Source organism: Brassica napus, chromosome A9, assembly GCF_020379485.1.
Source record: "Brassica napus cultivar Da-Ae chromosome A9, Da-Ae, whole genome shotgun sequence".
In the NCBI taxonomy this organism is placed as follows: domain Eukaryota; kingdom Viridiplantae; phylum Streptophyta; class Magnoliopsida; order Brassicales; family Brassicaceae; genus Brassica; species Brassica napus.
This window is the reverse complement of record NC_063442.1, coordinates 27,172,852-27,192,587: the sequence shown is the minus strand read 5'-3', so window position 1 is coordinate 27,192,587 and position 19,736 is coordinate 27,172,852. Positions and strand designations below refer to the sequence as shown.

The following is a 19,736-nucleotide window of genomic DNA, read 5'->3' as shown; positions in this document are numbered from 1 at the left end:
TCTCGTATAAAAGCTAACAAGAGAGAGTTGGTAACTTCTCTGCTTAGCTGTTCTTGTCTAGCTGGGTTTCTGGCTTCTTTCTTTTCTTTTCTTTTTGTTTTTGTTTGGGGAAAACGTCTTTAATTTGGTGTTGCAGATAAGTTTATTTAAGATTCTAAGTGGGTTTTGGTCAAAAGGATCTCTTTTATTACACATCGGGTCTGATTCTTTTGGGGGTTTAGGTTTTAATTGCTGAGAGCTTACTGTGGAGAAAAGATGAAGCTTAAGTGTTTGTTGAAATGTCTATCAGTAGTGAAATTGATTTGTTTTGAGTAACTATCGATCTGGGATGGATCCAAAGTCTCTTTCTTTCTGAGAAATTAGCATTTTTGATTTGGTTGCTGCTGTACTTAGGGTTTTGAGTTTGGTGGAGGCTTAGCTATCGTAGTTTCTTTGTCGAGGAAGGGGGGAAGTATGGCTTGCATGAAGCTGGGATCCAAATCTGATGCTTTCCAGAGACAAGGCCAAGCTTGGTATTTTTATCTCTCTCTCTCTTTTTTTTTGCTTCTTCTTGATTTTCAACTTCTAATGGCTCAGCTCGGCCTTTGACTGAATTTGAGACCTTTGGTCTCTGCATTACTCAGTCAAAGCTTACTCCTTTGTCTGACTTTCTCTTCTTCATTATTTGTTTGCTAATTGCAGGTTTTGCACAACTGGACTTCCGAGTGATATTGTCGTTGAAGCTGGAGAGATGTCTTTCCATCTCCACAAGGTAAATTTGATTAGCTTAAACAATAAGACAACACTCTCTCTTCTTGTAATAGTGTTAAGTTGCCTTTTATCTGTAATGAATATATTCTTCTAGAATGTTATGCCCTTCTTTGGCACTGGGGAAATCTGTTCTGCTATTTATCAAACATGTGTTTAGTTTGTACTTTACTTTGTTGCACGCTGTAGTTGAAACTTTTGTTCACCAATGCAATTGTACTAGCTTATATGCTGAACTCTCTTCTTATGGTTCCTACCAAAAGTCATTCGGGTTCTGTAGTTTTGGCAGTCCCTTTGTTTGTAAGGATGAGGATTCTGACGCTTAGTGTAGAAACCAGTCTCTACTAAGCCTCTTCTTCTTCGAGAAAGAATGTTGTATATTTTTTCTTATAACTTCTTGATTCTATGCTATGTGCAGTTTCCTTTGCTCTCTAGAAGTGGAGTCATGGAAAGAAGAATCGCAGAAGCATCCAAAGAAGAGGATGATAACTGTCTCATCAAGATATCTGATCTTCCCGGCGGAGACAAAACGTTTGAGCTGGTCGCCAAGTTCTGCTACGGCGTGAAGCTAGAACTCACTGCTTCCAACGTTGTATACCTCAGATGCGCCGCTGAGCATCTCGAGATGACGGAAGAGTATGGAGAAGGAAACCTAATCTCTCAAACCGAAACGTTTTTCAACCAAGTTGTCCTCAAAAGCTGGAAAGATTCAGTAAAAGCGCTTCAGAGCTGCGACGAGGTCCTCGAGTACGCGGATGAATTAAACATTACCAAGAAATGCATCGAGTCACTAGCCATGAGAGCATCCACAGACCCGAACTTGTTCGGATGGCCAGTTGTGGAGCATGGTGGTGGGCCTATGCAGAGTCCAGGTGGCAGCGTTTTATGGAACGGGATAAGCACAGGGGCGAGACCTAGACAAACTAGCTCAGACTGGTGGTACGAGGATGCGTCCATGCTTAGCTTTCCTCTTTTTAAGAGACTCATCACAGTCATGGACTCCAGAGGCATAAGAGAAGACATCATCGCCGGTTCCTTAACCCACTACACAAGAAAACACTTGCCAGGGCTGAAAAGGCGACGCGGTGGCCCACCTGAATCCAGCGGTCGTTTCAGCACGCCTCTGAGCTCGGGGAGCGTACTCTCCGAAGAAGAGCAGAAGCGCTTGCTTGAAGAGACCGAGGAGCTTCTCCGCATGCAGAAAGGTTTGGTTCCGACCAAGTTTTTCGCCGACATGCTTAGAATCGCCAAGATTTTGAAAGCCAGTCCAAGCTGCGTAGCGAATCTGGAGAAGAGGATAGGGATGCAGCTTGACCAGGCGGCGTTGGAAGATCTTGTGATGCCTAGCTTTTCTCACACGATGGAGACACTATACGATGTTGACTCTGTGCAGAGGATCTTGGACCATTTTCTTAGCACGGATCAGATTATGCCTGCTGACGTTGGCTCTCCTTGCTCTTCGGTGGATGATGGGAATGTAATCGGATCACCACGGTTAATAACACCAATGACAGCGGTTGCAAAGCTGATCGATGGGTATCTCGCTGAAGTTGCACCTGATGTCAATCTCAAGCTTCCTAAGTTCCAAGCCTTAGCTGCTTCTGTTCCTGAATACGCCAGACTCTTGGATGATGGACTCTATCGTGCCATAGACATTTACCTAAAGGTAAGGGACCCATTAATCTTGGTGTTTCTCTAACGCAGACATATTAAGTTTTTTTTCTTTCTTTTGATGATTTGCAGCATCATCCGTGGTTAGCGGAAACAGAAAGAGAGAATCTTTGCAGGTTGTTAGATTGCCAGAAGCTCTCTTTAGAAGCTTGCACACACGCGGCGCAGAACGAGAGGTTACCTCTAAGAGTAATCGTCCAGGTCCTCTTCTTTGAGCAGCTTCAGCTCAGGACCTCTGTAGCTGGATGCTTCCTCGTTTCAGACAACCTTGATGGCGGATCAAGACAGTTAAGAAGCGGTGGATTTGCAGGAGGATCAACCGAAGGAGGAGGAGGAGGAGGAGGATGGGCAACTGCAGTAAGAGAGAATCAAGTCTTGAAAGTTGGAATGGATAGTATGAGAATGAGGGTTTGTGAGTTAGAGAAAGAATGTTCCAATATGAGACAGGAGATTGAGAAGCTTGGTAAGACGACAAAAGGGGGTGGTGGTGGTGGTTCGGGAAGCGGTAGCAAAACGTGGTTTGGTATAAAGCTGAAGTCACATCAAATGTGCAGTGCTCAAGAAGGATCTGTGTCAAAGTCTAATAACGAGAATGTGAAGATAGAGAAGCTTAAGGATGTGAAAGAACGTCGTGGGAAGCATAAGAAAGCTTCGAGCATTAGTTCCGAGAGGTGATAAGTGGTAAAATTTCCACGGTTGAAACATCAAGCTTTACCGTCTTTGAGATTGATTAGCTTTTACGAGCTTCCACTGTTGTAATGTGTGCATTGTAGTCAAGTGGTGCTTGCTTTCATGTTTTTTTTAAATGTCTATGTATCTTTGAGACTTTGACGACCAACTATTTTCTTGCATTCTTATTTTCTTTTATTGGGAACTTAAAGAAATCAGAAAACAAAAATCAAAGAGGAGAAGATAAAGAATAGGAAGATTCAATGGTTAAGTATTAGTTTGTCTAATTTCAAAATTTCCAATGAAATAGTTATTTTTGTAATGCAATACGCAAATAAGTCTGTAGAACAAACACAAGTTTATTTTTTTAGAGCATCTCCAAAAGACACTCTATAATTTCAAATATGAAGTTTTTTGTTTTTAAAAAAAAACTTCAAAACTTCAAATTTGAAGTTTCATATTTTTATTTGCATTTTGATCTCTATAATCACACATCACCTTTATGATTTATAAATATTTTCTCGTTTATTGTTTTAATTCTTACAAAAATTATATCTCATAAATATTTAAAATTTTGTTTACAGATTTTAAATTTTACACATAAAATTAAATAAAACTTTAAAATAAGATTTAAAATATTTTAAGCTAGATTTAGACAACAATAATATACAAAAAAACTTAACAAAATTTTTTTTAAAAATTACATGAAGACATAAATATAACACAAATTTAAATATTACAACAACACTAACAGCCATGTAAATTTGATCCGGAACCTTCAAATTTTCAAATATTGTCCAAATTTTTTGTGTAACTGATGATCGTTGTTGTAGTAGTTTTTGATGTCTTTTCGTACAATTCTTTCTTTTTCATATTGAATATATTCACGAATATTAATATCATCAAAAAAATTAGTCTTTTAGCAATATTTTATGTTTATTTTTTACTTTATTGTTTCGATCTAATGTATTTACAAGTATCAATATTACCAGATTTCAATAACTTTTAACTCGTAACCTACAAAGTAAAAATGAGGAGAGTCATTTTTACTTTGAAATGCACTAGTAGATCATATATGCATTACGGAAATAATTTTATGAAATAATATGGTATTTTGTTTGAAGTTTAATATTACTTAAGTTATTTTTATTTAAATTTTTATATTTAATAGAATATTTTATTAATTAATATTGTTGTAATATGTTTATATATGTGCTAGTTATTTACAAAAATTTTATGAATTCAAATTAGTTATGACAAATATAAGGACCATATTATAAAATATAAATAGTTTTGAAGTTGAGTTTGAAGTTTTGCTTTTGGAGAATAACATCTTTAAACTTCAAATATAGAGTTTTGGAAACTTCAAAATAAAGTTTCTTTTTGGAGATCTCTTATAGACCTTTCCGGCTAGCTGAACGGTTCTGGAATGAACGCATACGAACATATTTAATGATACATAATGGATTAGCTACATACTATATAGAAAAATACTCTAGAATAGCACTAAAAAAGTTTATGTCACAAATATAAGACTCTAAAAATCAAAATGACCGAAATATTTCATTAAAAAAGTAAATATACACTTATATAACCAGTGCCGAAGGGTTTTAGGGGTAAATATTTCATCCGGAGTTACACCAAGAAAACAAGTCAGGATCTTTACGTGAGAGTCGTCAGACAGGCAGCTGCTGATCAAGGTTACTTCCTTCTCCTCTGCAAGTCAAAAGTGAATGGTCATGATAATAGGGTTGGTATCTCTCTTTTCCTTTATTTCAGATGACAAGAGTAAGAAGAGTGCAAAAGTTATAGGTTCGAGTATTGGAGTCAGCGTTTTGCTTGTTTTAAGTTTCATTATCTATGGCTATCGTAAATGGAAGCAGAAGCGACCATCTATTGGTAAAGCAGTAACTACTCTCAGTTTCCTTTATTTTTGTCTGAAAACTTTGATAATCTCATACATCTTGATTGTTTTTGGTGTATCTAATCAAGCGGGAAGCCAAGATTTGCCGATGAAGGAAGCTGTACTATCTAGAGAAAATAAAACAGAGGACCTCGAATTGCCGTTGATGGAGTTTGATACTGTTGCCATTGCCACTGACAATTTTTCTGATGCCAACAAGCTCGGTCAAGTTGGTTTTGGTATAGTTTACAAGGTAAAAGAGGATTGAAAACTTATTTTAGAATCTCTCAGTTGAACAAGAATTCACTGTTCATTCATTGAGATGTGTGCTAGCAGGGCAGGTTACTTGAGGGCAAAGAAATTGCAGTGAAGAGACTGTCAAAAACGTCAGTTCAAGGGAACGATGAGTTCTTGAACGAGGTGAGACTGATTGCAAGGCTTCAGCACGTAAACCTTGTTCGTCTTCTTGGATGTTGCGTTGATAAGTATGAGAAGATGTTGATCTATGAGTACTTGGAGAATCTAACCTTTGATTCTCATCACTTTGGTTAGTGACTCAAAAACAACTTTTTATTTAAAACAATATATAACATTTTTGGTCGATTTTCAGACAAAACCAGGCGCTCTAACTTAGACTGGAAAAAGAGATTTGACATTGTTAATGGTATTGCTAGAGGACTTCTCTATCTTCATCAAGATTCACGGTTAAGGGTTATCCATAGAGACTTGAAAGCAAGTAACGTCTTGCTTGATAAAGATATGACTCCAAAAATCTCAGATTTTGGGATGGCCAGGATCTTTGGACGGGATGAGACAGAAGCTAACACGAGGAAGGTGGTCGGAACTTAGTAAGCTATATCATTCTCTAAAACAACAAAATGTTTTTACTGTTTTAAAACCAAAAGAAAAAAAAAGAATACCAATTTAATTTTCGCATGCAGTGGTTACATGTCTCCAGAATATGCAATGTACGGGAAGTTCTCAATGAAGTCAGATGTTTTCAGCTTTGGGGTCTTACTTCTTGAGATTATAAGTGGCAAGAAGAACAATTCATTCTACGACTCGGATCGTGACCTTAATCTTCTCAGTTTTGTAAGAATAAAACCTCCCTAAGTTTGATATTGCTTTCACGCTCAACATCTGATGATAACACTAAGAAAAATTATCGATCTGTATGCATAGGTGTGGAGATATTGGAAGGAAGGAAAAGGCCTAGAGATCGTAGATCCGGTAATTGTAGATTGGTCATCATCAACTTTCCGGCCGCATGAAATCTTAAGATGCATACAAATCGGTCTCTTGTGTGTTCAAGAACGTGCGGACGACAGACCAATGATGTCGTCGGTTGTTTTGATGTTTGGAAGCGAAACAACGGCTATTCCTCAGCCTAAAACCCCTGGTTTTTGCGCAGGGAAAAGTCCCTCTGATAGTAAACAGCGTGAATATAGATCCTGGACAGTGAACCAAATCACTCTCTCGATCCTTGATGCTCGGTAATTTCAAAGTTTTCTAGCCGATCTGTTAATACGCAAGTCTCTGTTAAGTCCCAGTGGCTAAAGTTACAACTTCAACTATTGTATCATTATCACTGCCAATGCTTTTGCCTTTTGGTATGAACGTTCACGTAAAGCACAAAAATTAGAATAACACCTTCTTCTAGTCTTAATATCTTATAGAGATTAAGATTAATTTTTTCAAAGTTATTTTCATCAACAATAGAAACCCTTATCTAGATTTTTTTTAAACTCTTAATCAACCCTTAACTAAAAAGAAAAACATTAAAACATATAAAAAATAAGAGTGTGCGAAAAGGTTCAGTTTGAGTCTATTCGGGTTTAAGGTTTCCGGGATTAGAGATTTACACACCATTCATATATTTAAAAAAACTCGGTTCTGATTCTATTAGAATTTTTGCGTGCTTGATTCGAATTTGGATACATGTTTAAATTATGTAAACAAATTAAATCTATAATATATAAAAATTGAGGTTATAAGCAGGGTCAGGCTTGACAATTGACCGCCCAGAAACAAATAATTTTTTTTTTGGCTCATTATCTCAATAAGTGAAAATATAATGAAAATGCAATGATTTGATTTGAATTCACCACCTGAAAATATCCAAAAGGGGTTGTAACCAAAGCTAAATACTATCTTATGTTTTTATTGGTCCCTAAAATTAATTAATCTAATCCTTCCTGAAGCACCTACTTCATTAGCTTCTACTCAAGCTCGGTCCTGGCTACAAGTGTACTATCCCGGGTTTATGGTAGTGGATTAGACGAAAATGGTTTATAAGAATTGATTTGGCTACCTATGACACAAAGCGCATTTACTTTTTTGACTATTCGGATAGAATTCCAGAGTTAAGTCTATGGACTATTCAGATAGAACTCAAGAGTCAAGTCCATGGTTTTACATGACTTTGTACAACTAGGAACTTGCACCTGAGGCTTACTATCTCAGGAGCTGTGGAGCAGCATTTTTGGTGGTTGATAGAATCTATTTTGGCCCGCAATTGTACAAAGTCAAGGGTTGTATCTTGTGAAGAAGTTCCTCAACTGGAGATGGAGGACCAACCATTGGAACAAAATCCCAGGTTGTACCTGCCAATACAATTCACAAAGACATTAGTAAGACCAAACTAATAGAATCCAACAACACAACAGAGAATCTCTCTAATACTGAGAAAGCATTGGTTTTTATGTACCGGAAAAACCTACAGACAGATTGAACCGGTAATTTAGATGGTTTAGTGAACCGGGTGATATAAACTTGAACCGGTAATTAGGATGGTTTAGTGAAGTAGATTTGTTCCATCTCCAAGCAAGCAAATACCCCTCCCGCAATCGAAGGTTCTCTTCATCCCAATCTCAGATCGAGTTTTTGCGAATTTGAGCGATATACAGATTCTAGGGTTCGGAGTACTTGTTTCCAATCGATTCTTCTTCTTCTCCTTCATTTCTCTGGGAGAAACGGCCTCCCCTTGTGTTGTTAGGGTTTGGAAGATCGGAATCTGTGTGGAGGCGGGAGCTGGAAAGATGTTCTGGCGAATGGCGGGATTGTCCACGGCTTCTGCCGTGAGTTTTATTTCTCCCTGACCTCTTTTTCTTTTTGTTAGGGCCATGTATATCAGTGGAATGAGTTTTCGCTGGTTCTTGCTATCCTGGATGCGTTTCTTCTTGGTGGATTTAGCGCATAGGGAGCTTCCTCTGTTTCTTTACACGAATCGTGTAGGTTGGAGGTGAAGGGGGGGTTATTGATTTCTTGGACTATAAGTAACCAGTGTCTTCAAGTTCCTAATTCTTGATCATATCTGAGCTTTGTCTCTCTACCATCTTGTTCCAAGTATTAATGGAGATGAGATATAGAGAATGTTATTAAATGATGGAATCCTCCCCAATAGAGACTGTTTTTAACCATCAAAACGACACCAATTTAACTAGGCAATGATATGTCCTAGTTTTGATGTTTCGGATCGAATGGGATAATTATCATGTATCTTGTGTATCTATTCTGCTGGGACTTATGCATAATATTCTTCATTCTTTTCCTTGCCATATTCTTATGCCTTCTCCTTCTTTTCGTTTGCAGGTTGAAGCAATTTTGGACAAAGATAATTTCACATTAGAGGAACTTCTTGACGAGGATGAAATTATTCAAGAATGCAAAGCCCTCAATGGACGACTCTTAAACTTGTATGTTCCCTCTTTTTTTTTCTTGCTTTTTATGCTTCATTACCTTCCTTGGAGAGGATAAGAATATGCATTGCCTTAGGGTGTTCAATGTATTACCTGAATAGGATGTAACTTCTTATGATATCCACCTTGAAAGCTTGGCTTTGTAAACGGTTGGAATTTTTTTCTAATCTCTTATGCAACCACTATCGTATTTCGAATTTTACATTATTTACAACATACAATATTGTGGGCAAAATAAGTGGATTCTTCAAACCTCCAGTCGTTAACTATGTTCTCTTTTCACTAAAAATGCCGCTCATTCTTGACTATTACACTCCTTTTATTTCAGCTTGAGAGAAAGAGTGCAAGTGGAACAACTGGTTAGGTACATAATAGAGGAGCCTCTCGAAGATGGGGAACAGAAGCGAGCATTCAAGTAAATGTTTTGGACAAATGCTATTGTTTTTTTTTATTTGCTGATTGTTTTGATGAATAAGCTATTTGATATTTTTTCTAAATGCGTTCCAGGTTTCCTTTTATTGCCTGTGAAATTTTCACATGTGAGATTGATATGATACTGAAAACACTTGTTGAGGATGAAGAGGTAGATATTTACCTTGTTACATTCTCCTATATTTATGCTTTCTAAACGGATTTTAGGGTTTCTTACCTCTCGTGATATCTTCCTTTTCAGTTGATGTTATTGCTGTTTTCATTTCTGGAAGCCAAAGAAACCCATAACTCATTGCTTGCCGGATACTTCAGCAAGGTATTTAGCAATCTGACAAATTTTAAATTGTTAGAAAACTCATGGAGAGCTTTCCATGCACTTACATCGGCTCTATATAATTTTCTTCTACGTGCCCTCTCTTATATCTTCTATTACTAGGTTGTCATTTGTCTGCTAGTGCGAAAGACGATCCCTTTCATGCAATTCATAAAAGTAAGTTGGTTTTGTTTCCTTGATTAGGATACTTGTTTAATGTAACTCTGTTTATATTTTGATAACTGGTACACAAGCTAACAATGATTTAAACATCTTTTGACCATCTGGAGTTCATAGTAACTATTCATTTATGATTAACCTTGACTTTCTCGTGCTACCAGGATCATCAAGAAATACTGAACCAGCTTGTTGATTTGATTGGTATAACATCTATAATGGAGGTTGGTCTGCACTTCTATTTGTGTTTTAGGAACTCTGATTTCGGTGTTACGTTTGTTAAACATCTACGTGAGAACATTCTGAATAGTTGGATAAGAAAATGTTATGCTTTCCTCCCCTTCAAAGTACCTATGATTCTGTTTATGACAACAATAGTACTAGACCCAGTCTTGATGATGAGCATAACGGCAATACTGCTAATATTGCTCTCGTATCGTCATGGTGATTTGTATAATTATTATTGTCACACCAGTGGCTTCTTCAATTGTTATTGTCTGTAAACAATGAAGGTTGTACGTATAGGGCTATCCATAGGTTGAAGATTATTAGATTTATGTAAAATACTAGTTTCTAGACTCTAACTTATTCCTGGTGCTCAGGTTTTAAAACGCCTGATCGGTACTGATGAACACCTATATTCAAACTACACAAGTGCAATGCAATGGGTGGAAGATACGGATGTTTTAGAGATGATTGTAGACAAGTTCGGCTCCTCGGTAAGTTCCATTCAGTACATAGCTTACTTTTCTTATAATATGGGCTACTGGGCTAGTCTTATGGGTTATGGCTGTCCTCCTTATTTCATATTTATTCTATCTTCCCATGCAATGTTATTTACTAATACTTTGGATATTTTTTGTTATATTTTGTAGGATTCTCCCGAGGTACATGCCAATGCAGCTGAAATCCTTTGTACTGTAGCAAGATACGCACCCCCTGGGCTTGCAACAAAACTTTCCAGCCCCAGGTACACTTTTCTCGGCTTTGGCTATTGTCTTTATGTAGTCGCTGGTGCTTTTGAAAATTTCGATTTATTGACATTGTTTTGATTCCTGTAAAATTTAATGCAGTTGCACTGGAAGGTTGTTGAAACATACTTTAGAAGATTCACGGCCTAAGTCTGTTCTGGTTAATTCATTATCTGTATGCATCTCTCTGCTGGATCCTAAGAGGTTTACATTGGGGACTTATCATATGTATGGTCGTCAACTAGCCCATGAAAGCCTGGTAACTAATCCCGAGACAGTGGAGGGAATGCTTGGAAGCCTAGGTGAGCATATACGAGATGTTTATTAGATTTCATATGTAGTTGCTCTTATGGGAAGAAAGAATACTTGGTTCTTTTAGTGTTCTTTTTCCTGATGTAAAGAGACGATGTGCAAGACTATTATTTATAGCATTTTTCTTTCATAACTTTATAAGTCTTTTTATATTATTTTTCGTTCGTAATGTTAGTCTCTTGGCTGCTTTAGTAACTGTGTAATACGCTTCAACTATGCAGGTGATTTACTCATGCTTTTGAATGTATCATCTGCTGAGGGTGTTCTGTTAACAACCTATGGCAAGTTGCAACCACCTCTTGGAAAACACAGACTAAAGGTACTTTTGTTGTTCTCATTTCTATGAATTGTTATCTAATTATAATGAATATTTTCACTGTTATGGTTATAATTTCAAATTCTGTAATACATTCGTTCAACAGATGAAAATTTGACTTCTGTTTCTTTTTTCCTAGATTGTAGAGTTTATTTCAGTCTTACTTACAGTCGGTAGTGAAGCAGCGGAGAAGGAAGTAATTCGACTTGGAGTGGTGAAAAGAGTGTTGGACTTGTTCTTCGAGTAAGTGGGAAATTATATTGTCTCAGTTGATTGTATTCAAGATGGCATGCTAAACTGTGGTGCACTTTTTTTTCAGGTACCCCTACAACAATTTTTTACATCACCATGTGGAGAATGTAATTCTCTCATGTTTGGAGAGCAAAAACTCTCAACTTCTTGACCATCTTCTCAGCGAGTGCAATCTTATTGGGAATATACTAGAGGCGGAAAAAAACTCCATATTAAGTGATGCTGATTCTGATAAGGTGAAGCTACTTAATTGCTAACGTCTGGGGTTGGCATCATTATCTATTAACTTGGTTAACATGTAATGTCTCAGCTTCATCCTACAGTCCCCGCAGAGGGTAGAAAGCCACTAAGGATTGGAAGCATTGGTCATTTGACTCGTATCTCGAATAAACTTCTCCAGCTAGCTAATAGCAATGAAGAAATTCACTCACACTTGCAGGTATGCTCTACACTTCTGTCTGATGGACTTTATTTTTTAGATGACTGCCACACATTCATGTGCGTATGCAGGTACGAAGTGCAAAATATTTGTTTATTGGACTTGAAAATATTCAGTTTGAGTAAATATATTTGCTATCCTTAGTTCTCTGAGTTTTATTTATAAGTATGATATTTCTGTATATCTGCTGTATTTCTATCCGAGGGTCAAACAATTTGCTATGGTTTAACCTCTGTTTGATTTCTCCCAAGCATATTTTCTTGATGGGTTGTTTGCATGTGAAATGTTGAAAGTATCAACCTCTTCATCTCTTGTTCCTGATCTCTTTCTTTACGTTTATTTTACCAGGAAAATAGCAATTGGGTGGACTGGCAGACGGATGTCCTGTCACAGCGTAATACGTTGGAAAATGTTTACTCTTGGGCCTGCGGGTATGTATTTTTTTCTTGCTAGACTTGCTGTTTTTAGAGATTATGACCAAAAGCAGAGCTTATGCTTGAAACTGTATTTTTCTTATTTAAATTTGTCACATTTGTGTACTCTGCTTTAACAGCAATTAAGATATATGGTAAGTTAAATGTGATTGCACATTCCCAATAGATGGCATTTAGAGCTTGCTTTTGTAGCTTTTTAGGGGGTGGTAACTGTTACATGAGAGGCAGTAGTGATGGTTGGTGTAGTATTGATAATTCCTTTTACTGATATTCTCTGTCTTAACAGGAGGCCAACTTCACTCCTTGATCGTAATAGAGATAGCGATGATGATGATTACCACGATAGAGACTATGATGTGGCAGCCCTAGCAAATAACTTAAGCCAGGCCTTTAAATATGGAATTTACAGCAACGATGACATGGATGAGGTGATGTTCTCGTGTTTCCTTGTCATAGCTGCTACTTTGTGATCCTTTTTATGATTATGATAGATTTAAGTCACATCCTTTAGTTAGTCGTGGAAGGTCATGGGTGTCGATTGTTGAGATAAAAGGAGAAAATCGATTCAGGAGTTTTGTAGGAAATCATTTTATTTTTTGTTGGTCTTTCTTTTAATCGTGTTATAGTTCCGGAAATGTAAATACATAGTGAAATCCGATGCTTGAATGTCTAAAGTTTTGGTGATGTCTTGGACCACTGGGATTGATGTAGTACGTGGATAGTCAAACTGTCACTTACTTCTCCAATCATTCTATACTTGGCATGCGGTTTTCCTACCGTCTTTCTCTTCCCCAATATCATCTTTAACTAGGCCGGATGTAGCTTGGTTTTTAGTCGGTTAACCTGACCAACTATGATTCTGTTATAGCTTTTGATTTTCGTTGTATTCTTTTCCTGAAACTTTAAGACTACATACATGCTTTAAACATTCGTTCTATCATTAACATTTTTCATTTATCCCCTGCAGGCCCAAGGCTCTATGGAACGGGATGATGAGGTATTATTTGTCTTTTCTTATCTTTATGAACTGAAACTTGAATTTCTTTAAAAAATGTTATATATGACACGCTAAACAAACCTTAACCCCTTTTGCGAAAAGATTTCGTTTGTTGAACAATATGAACAAATTTTAATTTATTACCTTGTCTCCTTTCTGAGTTATTTATTACTGAGAAGTCCATCAAATATTTATTACGGCCCTTGTGTCTGTTCGTCTAAGCAATCAATATGAAAGCTTTCGTTGCAAACATGAAAGCCTCTTATGAAGTCTTTGTTGCAGGATGTCTACTTTGATGATGAATCTGCAGAAGTCGTCATATCTTCCTTGCGCCTTGGAGATGATCAGGAGAGGTAATGGGTTTAACTTTTCTTTTCTGGTAGAAAACAATCCATTTTCTATTCATTGACTCTCGTCATATGGTTGATGCGGTCACTTAACTTACAAAATGTAACATGCTATCTTTGTAGCGGTTCCCTCTTCACAAATTCAAACTGGTTAGCTTTCGATGATGAAAAAGCTGCGAAGGAGCGCTCAGTGAGCTCAATCGCTTCCCCTTCAGCCGGTGGTGATAAGGATGGTGATGATAATGTCGTCATAGGTGAAGCCGATGAATTCAGCGAGACTACAGCCTCTTCCGCGGCTGTTGATATGGAAACAGAAGACTCTGCATCGAAGAATCCTTCAGAAAACCCGAGTGAACTAGAAGCTGAAAAATCACCTGCTTGGGTTGAATGGAGAGAGACCTCCGAGTCCACTGCGCCTTCTTCAAAACCGGATGAAGACACCATATTGCCCAGTGGTGTGGTTCAAACCGAGAAAGAGGATACTGGTGATGATACGGATAAGAAAAGTGCGGAGGAGAATCCACCAACAAGTGCATGTGGCGATGAAACCACAGAGAGCTCATCAGATGCAGCAAGTTGTGAGGCTGAAATAGCGGAGAAGTTGACAGAATCAAGTTGTGATGCATCAAAACAAGCAGCTGAATCGCATGAGAATGCTCAAAGTTCTGAACCTGCAATCCCGCGGGAGACAGAGAAGAGCCAGGAAGCAGAAGTAGATGATGCCAAAGAAACTAAAGAAGCTGTAAAGGAGCCAGAGAAGGTAGTGTGAGCTTTACTTTAAACAGGGGTCACGTTTTATAACTAGTAAATCAAATTCTTGCTTGGTTCTTCTTTGGTTTATATAGTTTTGTTTAAGGGAATGTATCTGTTACGGATACGAGTTATTACTATTCTTTTTCTTTTTCCTTGTTCACGTTTTCATTGTATCATTTCCAAATTCAGTCCCAACATTATTGCCGACCAAAACTTACTGTTAGCTTATCATTTTTTCTAGTTGAAGTTTTCTCTTTTACCTCATCAACATTCATCAATTAGTATGTTATAAAAGTCGAATAGTAGTGCAATTAATTTGTGCTAATTGTGTAATTCGTAGATGTTGAAACCAAAAGATGATGATCATGAAAAGCACAGATTAGCACAAAAATTTGCAAATGAAGAATCTCGAGTAACGTGTTTGAGCAGGACGCTGCTGGATCTGAAACCTTACCTCTGATTTTCAGTATCTTTCCACCCATAATCTTGGAAGACAAACGCTTATGGAAACCGATGCTATTAATTATGGAAAGTCTCGTATTCGGAAAGATTTAATCTTACAATATAGGAAAGATTTAACGATGTCTTACAATATAAGTTTTAGGGTTTTCTTCTCCTTCTCCTTCTTTTCATCAAGCTTCCTTTCAATGGCTAACACAAACCAACCCGTCCGGGTACACAATTCTTCTCGTCTCTCAATCTCTCTGTCTCACTTTTTCAGTTGCTTATGGCTCTATGTGTAACTTGTTTTGCAGGCTTGCGTAATAAAAGTGGATTTAAAGTGTTGTTCCGGTTGCCTAAACAGAGCAAAAACAAAGCTACAGAGTCTCCCCGGTAATAAAAGAAAATGGATATGAACAGTTCCAACATAAGATGTTCTATTTTTAAAACACTTTTTTGTTTCCTACAGGCGTGACCGCAGCGGAGTATAACTTTAAAAAAGGGCTCATGACAGTCACAGGCGACGTCGACCCTATGACTCTCGTTCATAAACTTACAAAACCGAACAGAAAAACAGAGCTTGTGTCTGTAAGTTACATGCATGATGATGATGATGAAGAAGAAGATGAGGATGAGGATGAGGATGAAGACGACACTTCTTCTTCTGATGACACTAGTTCAAATCCTGATCCTAGACCCATGGAACGTGCACCCCAAGTGCCCACTATAAAGAAGAAAGAAGGGATGGTGAGAAAGTATCTTCTGTTAGGGTGTTTACGCAGCAAACCAAAGGTTGTTCAGCCTTTCCCATTGGCAAAGCAAATTTTCGGCTCAACAAGGTTTGGGAATGGTGGTTCTGATCATGGCGGCGGCGGCGGCTATGGCAATGCTAGGCGACCTCCAGCTCCGTTTCATGGACCAATGAATCTACAACAACAATATCATATGATGATGCAACCACGACTACCTCCACCACAATTTCAGATGAATGGAGCACCGCCAATGCATATGATCCAGTCAGGTCCACCACAAAATATACCATATCATTGGCAAATAGATCCACAATACAAAGCTATGTTCCCACAGCCACAGCCACTGCCACTGAAACCTGATCCGAAAATGTTGGTCAACAATGCTATACATTACTCCAACAAGTGACTTTTAGCCCACCTAAGGCTGCTACTACTTGTTCGGTTGATTGTGTACTTAGACGTTATTATAATACTAAGCAAACGAATGTGTTATTTTAGTGGACTTGTTCTTCTTTTTTGCCGATTGCAGGCACGGAACATTTCCCAAAGTCTTAGGCCAAACCTTCTAGCAAAAATAATTTTTAATATAACAAGAATCTGTCTGATTCATAACAAAACTGTTGAAACATAAAATTATGTATGTGTCTTATTGCTAGACAGTAGACTCTATAGCTCTAGTTTAGTTTCTCTCCGAGGATACATTGTCTTGAGATTTGTTTGTAGTGCATAATTTTATTCCCCCTCCAAAATTTTCATGTATCTGCCAGAGAAGCTCTCTGCACACCCATCATCCAGAGGTGGAAACCCACTTACACAGTGATCAAGCTGTGGGGATTTCTCCTTTGTTGATGATAAAGCAAAAGGATTTATTAGAGAGTTTAGTTCTTATTACTAGAATAGAAGGCACAGGCAGGAAGGAACAGTGGGGTTCTGTTGAAATGTCACAGGGTTTCCAAGCATATTCCTGTAATTATATTAACTAAAATGCAAACAATAAGTGTTGTTGAAATGTAAAAGATGAATCCAAAAGTAGTAGAAAACACCATTAGGGATTAGCCGGAAAAATAAGGAGGGAATAGGTAGGTACACCAATGGCTGTGCACTGCCACAATGAGAGAGACTCATCACGAAGAAAAGCAAAAACACCTTTAAGAAGAGAGACAGAGAGAGAGAGAGAGAGAGAGAGGTTCGTATAATATCGCAACTGAAGCGAACAAGAAGAAACAACCAACAAATTAACCAAACCTTTACGTCTAACGCAAGAATAATAAGAAACAGTTCTCCTTTGTAATTGTAGGTCGGTTTTTGAATAAAATGACTTTTTCTTTTTTTTTATTTGGTCTTTTTAATAAAAGAAATTAGAAAAGGCTAATCGGGAAATTGAAACCCTAAATTGAGCAACCCTGAGGAGCTAAGAGGGGAGAGATCACTTACCGGCGGGGAAAAATGCTAGGTGGACTGTACGGAGATCTTCCTCCGCCGTCAGATGATGACAAACCGAGCGGAAACTCCTCCTCCGTCTGGTCCAGCAGTACGAAGATGGCTCCACCGACACTCCGCAAACCACCGGCTTTTGCTCCGACGCAAACAATCCTCAGACCTCAAAACAAGCCCAAGCCTATCCCCTCCCAGTACAAGCCTCCTCCTCCTTCTTCCTGCTCCCAGTCGATGCTTACTGCGGCACCATCGCATCCCCCGGCATTGGTTGGTGTGACCTCATCAGTGATTGAAGAGTACGATCCAGCGCGACCCAACGATTACGAGGAATACCGGAGGGAGAAGAAGCGGAAAGCCATGGAAGCTGAGATGAAGCGGGAGCTGGACAAGAGGCGGCACGAGGAGGAGGAGAAGCGAGAAAGAGAAAGAGAGCTAAGGGAGAAGGAGAGAGAAAGAGATCGCGATCAGCCTCCTCCTCCGCTGAACATCTCCGGCGAGGAAGCATGGAAGAGACGCGCCGCCATGAGTGGTGGTGGCGGGAAGCGAAGATCGTCCTCTCCTCCGGCGGAGACGAGTGGGCAGATGACGGCAGCGCAGAGGATGATGGCGAAGATGGGATGGAAGCAAGGACAAGGGCTTGGGAAGTCAGAGCAAGGGATCACCACGCCCTTGGTGGCTAAGAAGACTGACCGTAGAGCTGGCGTCATTGTGAATGCTAGTGAGAACAAGGTCGTCAAGAGTGTCAATATCAGTGGAGAACCAACCAGAGTCTTGCTTCTTACAAACATGGTTTCTCTTTCTCTCTCTCTCTTTAACTTTTATATATGCATTCTTGACAGCTTAGACTTGATTCTTGGGCGAGAATGATAGGTTGTTAGCATTTGATGTGGTTTTTTGATTAAACACTGTTACTTCAAAACAGTTTGTTGGAAGCATGTTAGATCAACAAAGACCAAACCTTTGCTTGATTGACTGTGACGGCTCTCTGGAAAACTGTTTAGTGAAAAAGGGAACTGATTAATGGCTGCTTTGTTGATACTTTTATTCTTTTAAACTGCGTTGAGATGAAAAAAGCTTTGGCTTTTTTTTTAACAAGATGTTGGTGTAGCTCGTAGTTTGCTTATGTCAATGTTTAGCCTAGTGAACTTATGGGTTAGTATAGAGTTTAGATTGCCTTTGCTTTGTTTCAGATGCATAATTTAGTTACAGTATCTTCCCCTCGGGTTGTCAGTCAACTAGGCGTTTGTGACCATGCCTAACTTCTTGATCAATCAGGCATGGGTTGCCAAATACTGGGAGAGTTCACGAATGAAACTTGTGACTTAGCATGTGTTTTCAAGGAGATTTTATTGGTTTTAGGATATTGTAGCCAATTGTCACATCTTTTTCTTATTTGTGGAACGTTTCTTGTCTCTTGTGTCTGTGTCATATAATTTTTAGTATGTGAATGCATCTTCATATCGATTGTTGTGATCGTTGGCATCACATCACCCCTGTGGATTCTTATTGTTCTTCACCATAAGAACAAGTACTTGTTTCAGAGATCTTATCTTTATTTTCTTATGTGTTTGCGCTCTGCAATTTTGGATTTTGATATTTCTTTGTGCCTTCAAAAGGTTGGACCAGGAGAAGTAGATGATGAGCTAGAAGAGGAGGTGGGATCAGAGTGTGGCAAATACGGAACAGTGACTCGTGTACTGATATTCGAGATCACTGAAGCCAACTTCCCTACACACGAAGCAGTAAGAATCTTTGTTCAGTTTTCAAGATCCGAGGAAACAACTAAAGCCCTTGTGGACCTGGATGGGAGATTCTTTGGAGGCAGGACCGTGCGTGCAACTTTCTACGATGAAGTGAAATTCAGCAAGAACGAGTTGGCTCCAGTACCAGGTGAAATCCCTGGCTATTAAAATTAACGAACTCTCTCAAGAAAAGGAGGGAAGAAGAAGACACTGCTTGTTCTCTATAAGAATCTTTGATAGAGTAGAGATTGATGTTTTTCTAGTATTATTTGTAAAGTACACTTGAGATCAAGAAACGTTACCTTTCTCATTCAAACACCGTTTCCCCGATTATTACTAGATTGCTTATTGCAGGAGGAGCACATAGAATTCGATTTTTATTAGTCACTTGACATCAAAACTACAGTCTACTAATTAGACTAATCACGTCGGGTCAACCCGATCCGAGCTAGTAAAAATTGGGTGATCATGTTCTATTGAAGCTTGGTCCATAAAGCCTGCTTTTTTGGAGAAGAATCTTATTTTCGTAGCAGTAGGCCCAAATTTGATATCAGGCAAAAAAGTGGTCAAGCTTTTACTGGGAGCAACAGAAAAAGGTTCTATTCCAAACAATTTTTTTTTGTCTGGTTAAATAACTTTCAATAGTAACAGAACAATTGGAAAATAATCTGTTTGATGAACAAAACAAAAGTTGACAGTTTAAGTAATTAATATACTAATAAAATAAATTATTTAAAATGCTTCAAAAATTAAAAAGTGATGTCAAAAAAATAAAATATATGGTTGATTAAATTGATATTTCCTTTGCACTCGTTTGAATATTTAATTTTTTTTTATTTCTTTAACAATTTAATAATGTATGCATCATACATAGATAATCCATCAATTACCCTAACTCCTCCAAATCGTCAAATATATTCTTCAATTTCTCAA

At 38.1% G+C, this 19,736-nt stretch overlaps 4 protein-coding genes across 5 annotated transcripts; all 4 read left to right on the top strand.

The window, feature by feature from the left end:
* LOC106367273 (BTB/POZ domain-containing protein At1g30440) lies at nt 1-3,285 on the top strand. Its single transcript, XM_013807009.3, has 4 exons — nt 1-512; nt 682-751; nt 1,166-2,413; nt 2,491-3,285. The coding sequence occupies exons 1-4, from the start codon at nt 454-456 to the stop codon at nt 3,091-3,093; spliced, it is 1,980 nt and encodes a 659-aa protein (XP_013662463.1). The 5' UTR covers nt 1-453; the 3' UTR covers nt 3,094-3,285.
* Nucleotides 3,286-4,720: 1,435 nt separating this feature from the next.
* On the top strand, nt 4,721-6,637 carry LOC106363194 (receptor-like serine/threonine-protein kinase SD1-8). Of its 2 annotated transcripts, XM_048739094.1 has the most exons (7): nt 4,721-4,787; nt 4,867-4,986; nt 5,080-5,243; nt 5,327-5,537; nt 5,601-5,838; nt 5,932-6,082; nt 6,173-6,637. In XM_048739094.1, the coding sequence occupies exons 3-7, from the start codon at nt 5,100-5,102 to the stop codon at nt 6,485-6,487; spliced, it is 1,059 nt and encodes a 352-aa protein (XP_048595051.1). In that variant the 5' UTR covers nt 4,721-4,787; nt 4,867-4,986; nt 5,080-5,099; the 3' UTR covers nt 6,488-6,637. The 2 variants fall into 2 exon arrangements, with proteins under 2 accessions (XP_048595051.1, XP_048595050.1); XM_048739093.1 differs by lacking the exon at nt 4,721-4,787 and having other exon boundaries at nt 4,808-4,986.
* A 1,157-nt stretch (nt 6,638-7,794) lies between these two features.
* Nucleotides 7,795-14,695, top strand: LOC106367272 (serine/threonine-protein phosphatase 6 regulatory subunit 3). Its single transcript, XM_013807007.3, has 19 exons — nt 7,795-8,067; nt 8,582-8,685; nt 9,017-9,103; nt 9,196-9,271; nt 9,362-9,436; nt 9,557-9,610; nt 9,775-9,834; nt 10,213-10,329; nt 10,486-10,580; nt 10,684-10,883; nt 11,115-11,212; nt 11,349-11,452; nt 11,529-11,697; nt 11,772-11,900; nt 12,249-12,331; nt 12,621-12,762; nt 13,302-13,331; nt 13,614-13,684; nt 13,802-14,695. Exons 1-19 carry the CDS (start codon nt 8,029-8,031, stop codon nt 14,445-14,447), a joined length of 2,379 nt encoding a protein of 792 aa, XP_013662461.1. The 5' UTR covers nt 7,795-8,028; the 3' UTR covers nt 14,448-14,695.
* Nucleotides 14,696-16,945: 2,250 nt separating this feature from the next.
* On the top strand, nt 16,946-19,119 carry LOC106367271 (DNA-damage-repair/toleration protein DRT111, chloroplastic). The gene is made up of 2 exons (XM_013807006.3): nt 16,946-17,850; nt 18,678-19,119. Exons 1-2 carry the CDS (start codon nt 17,071-17,073, stop codon nt 18,969-18,971), a joined length of 1,074 nt encoding a protein of 357 aa, XP_013662460.1. The 5' UTR covers nt 16,946-17,070; the 3' UTR covers nt 18,972-19,119.
* The last annotated feature ends 617 nt before the right edge of the window (nt 19,120-19,736 follow it).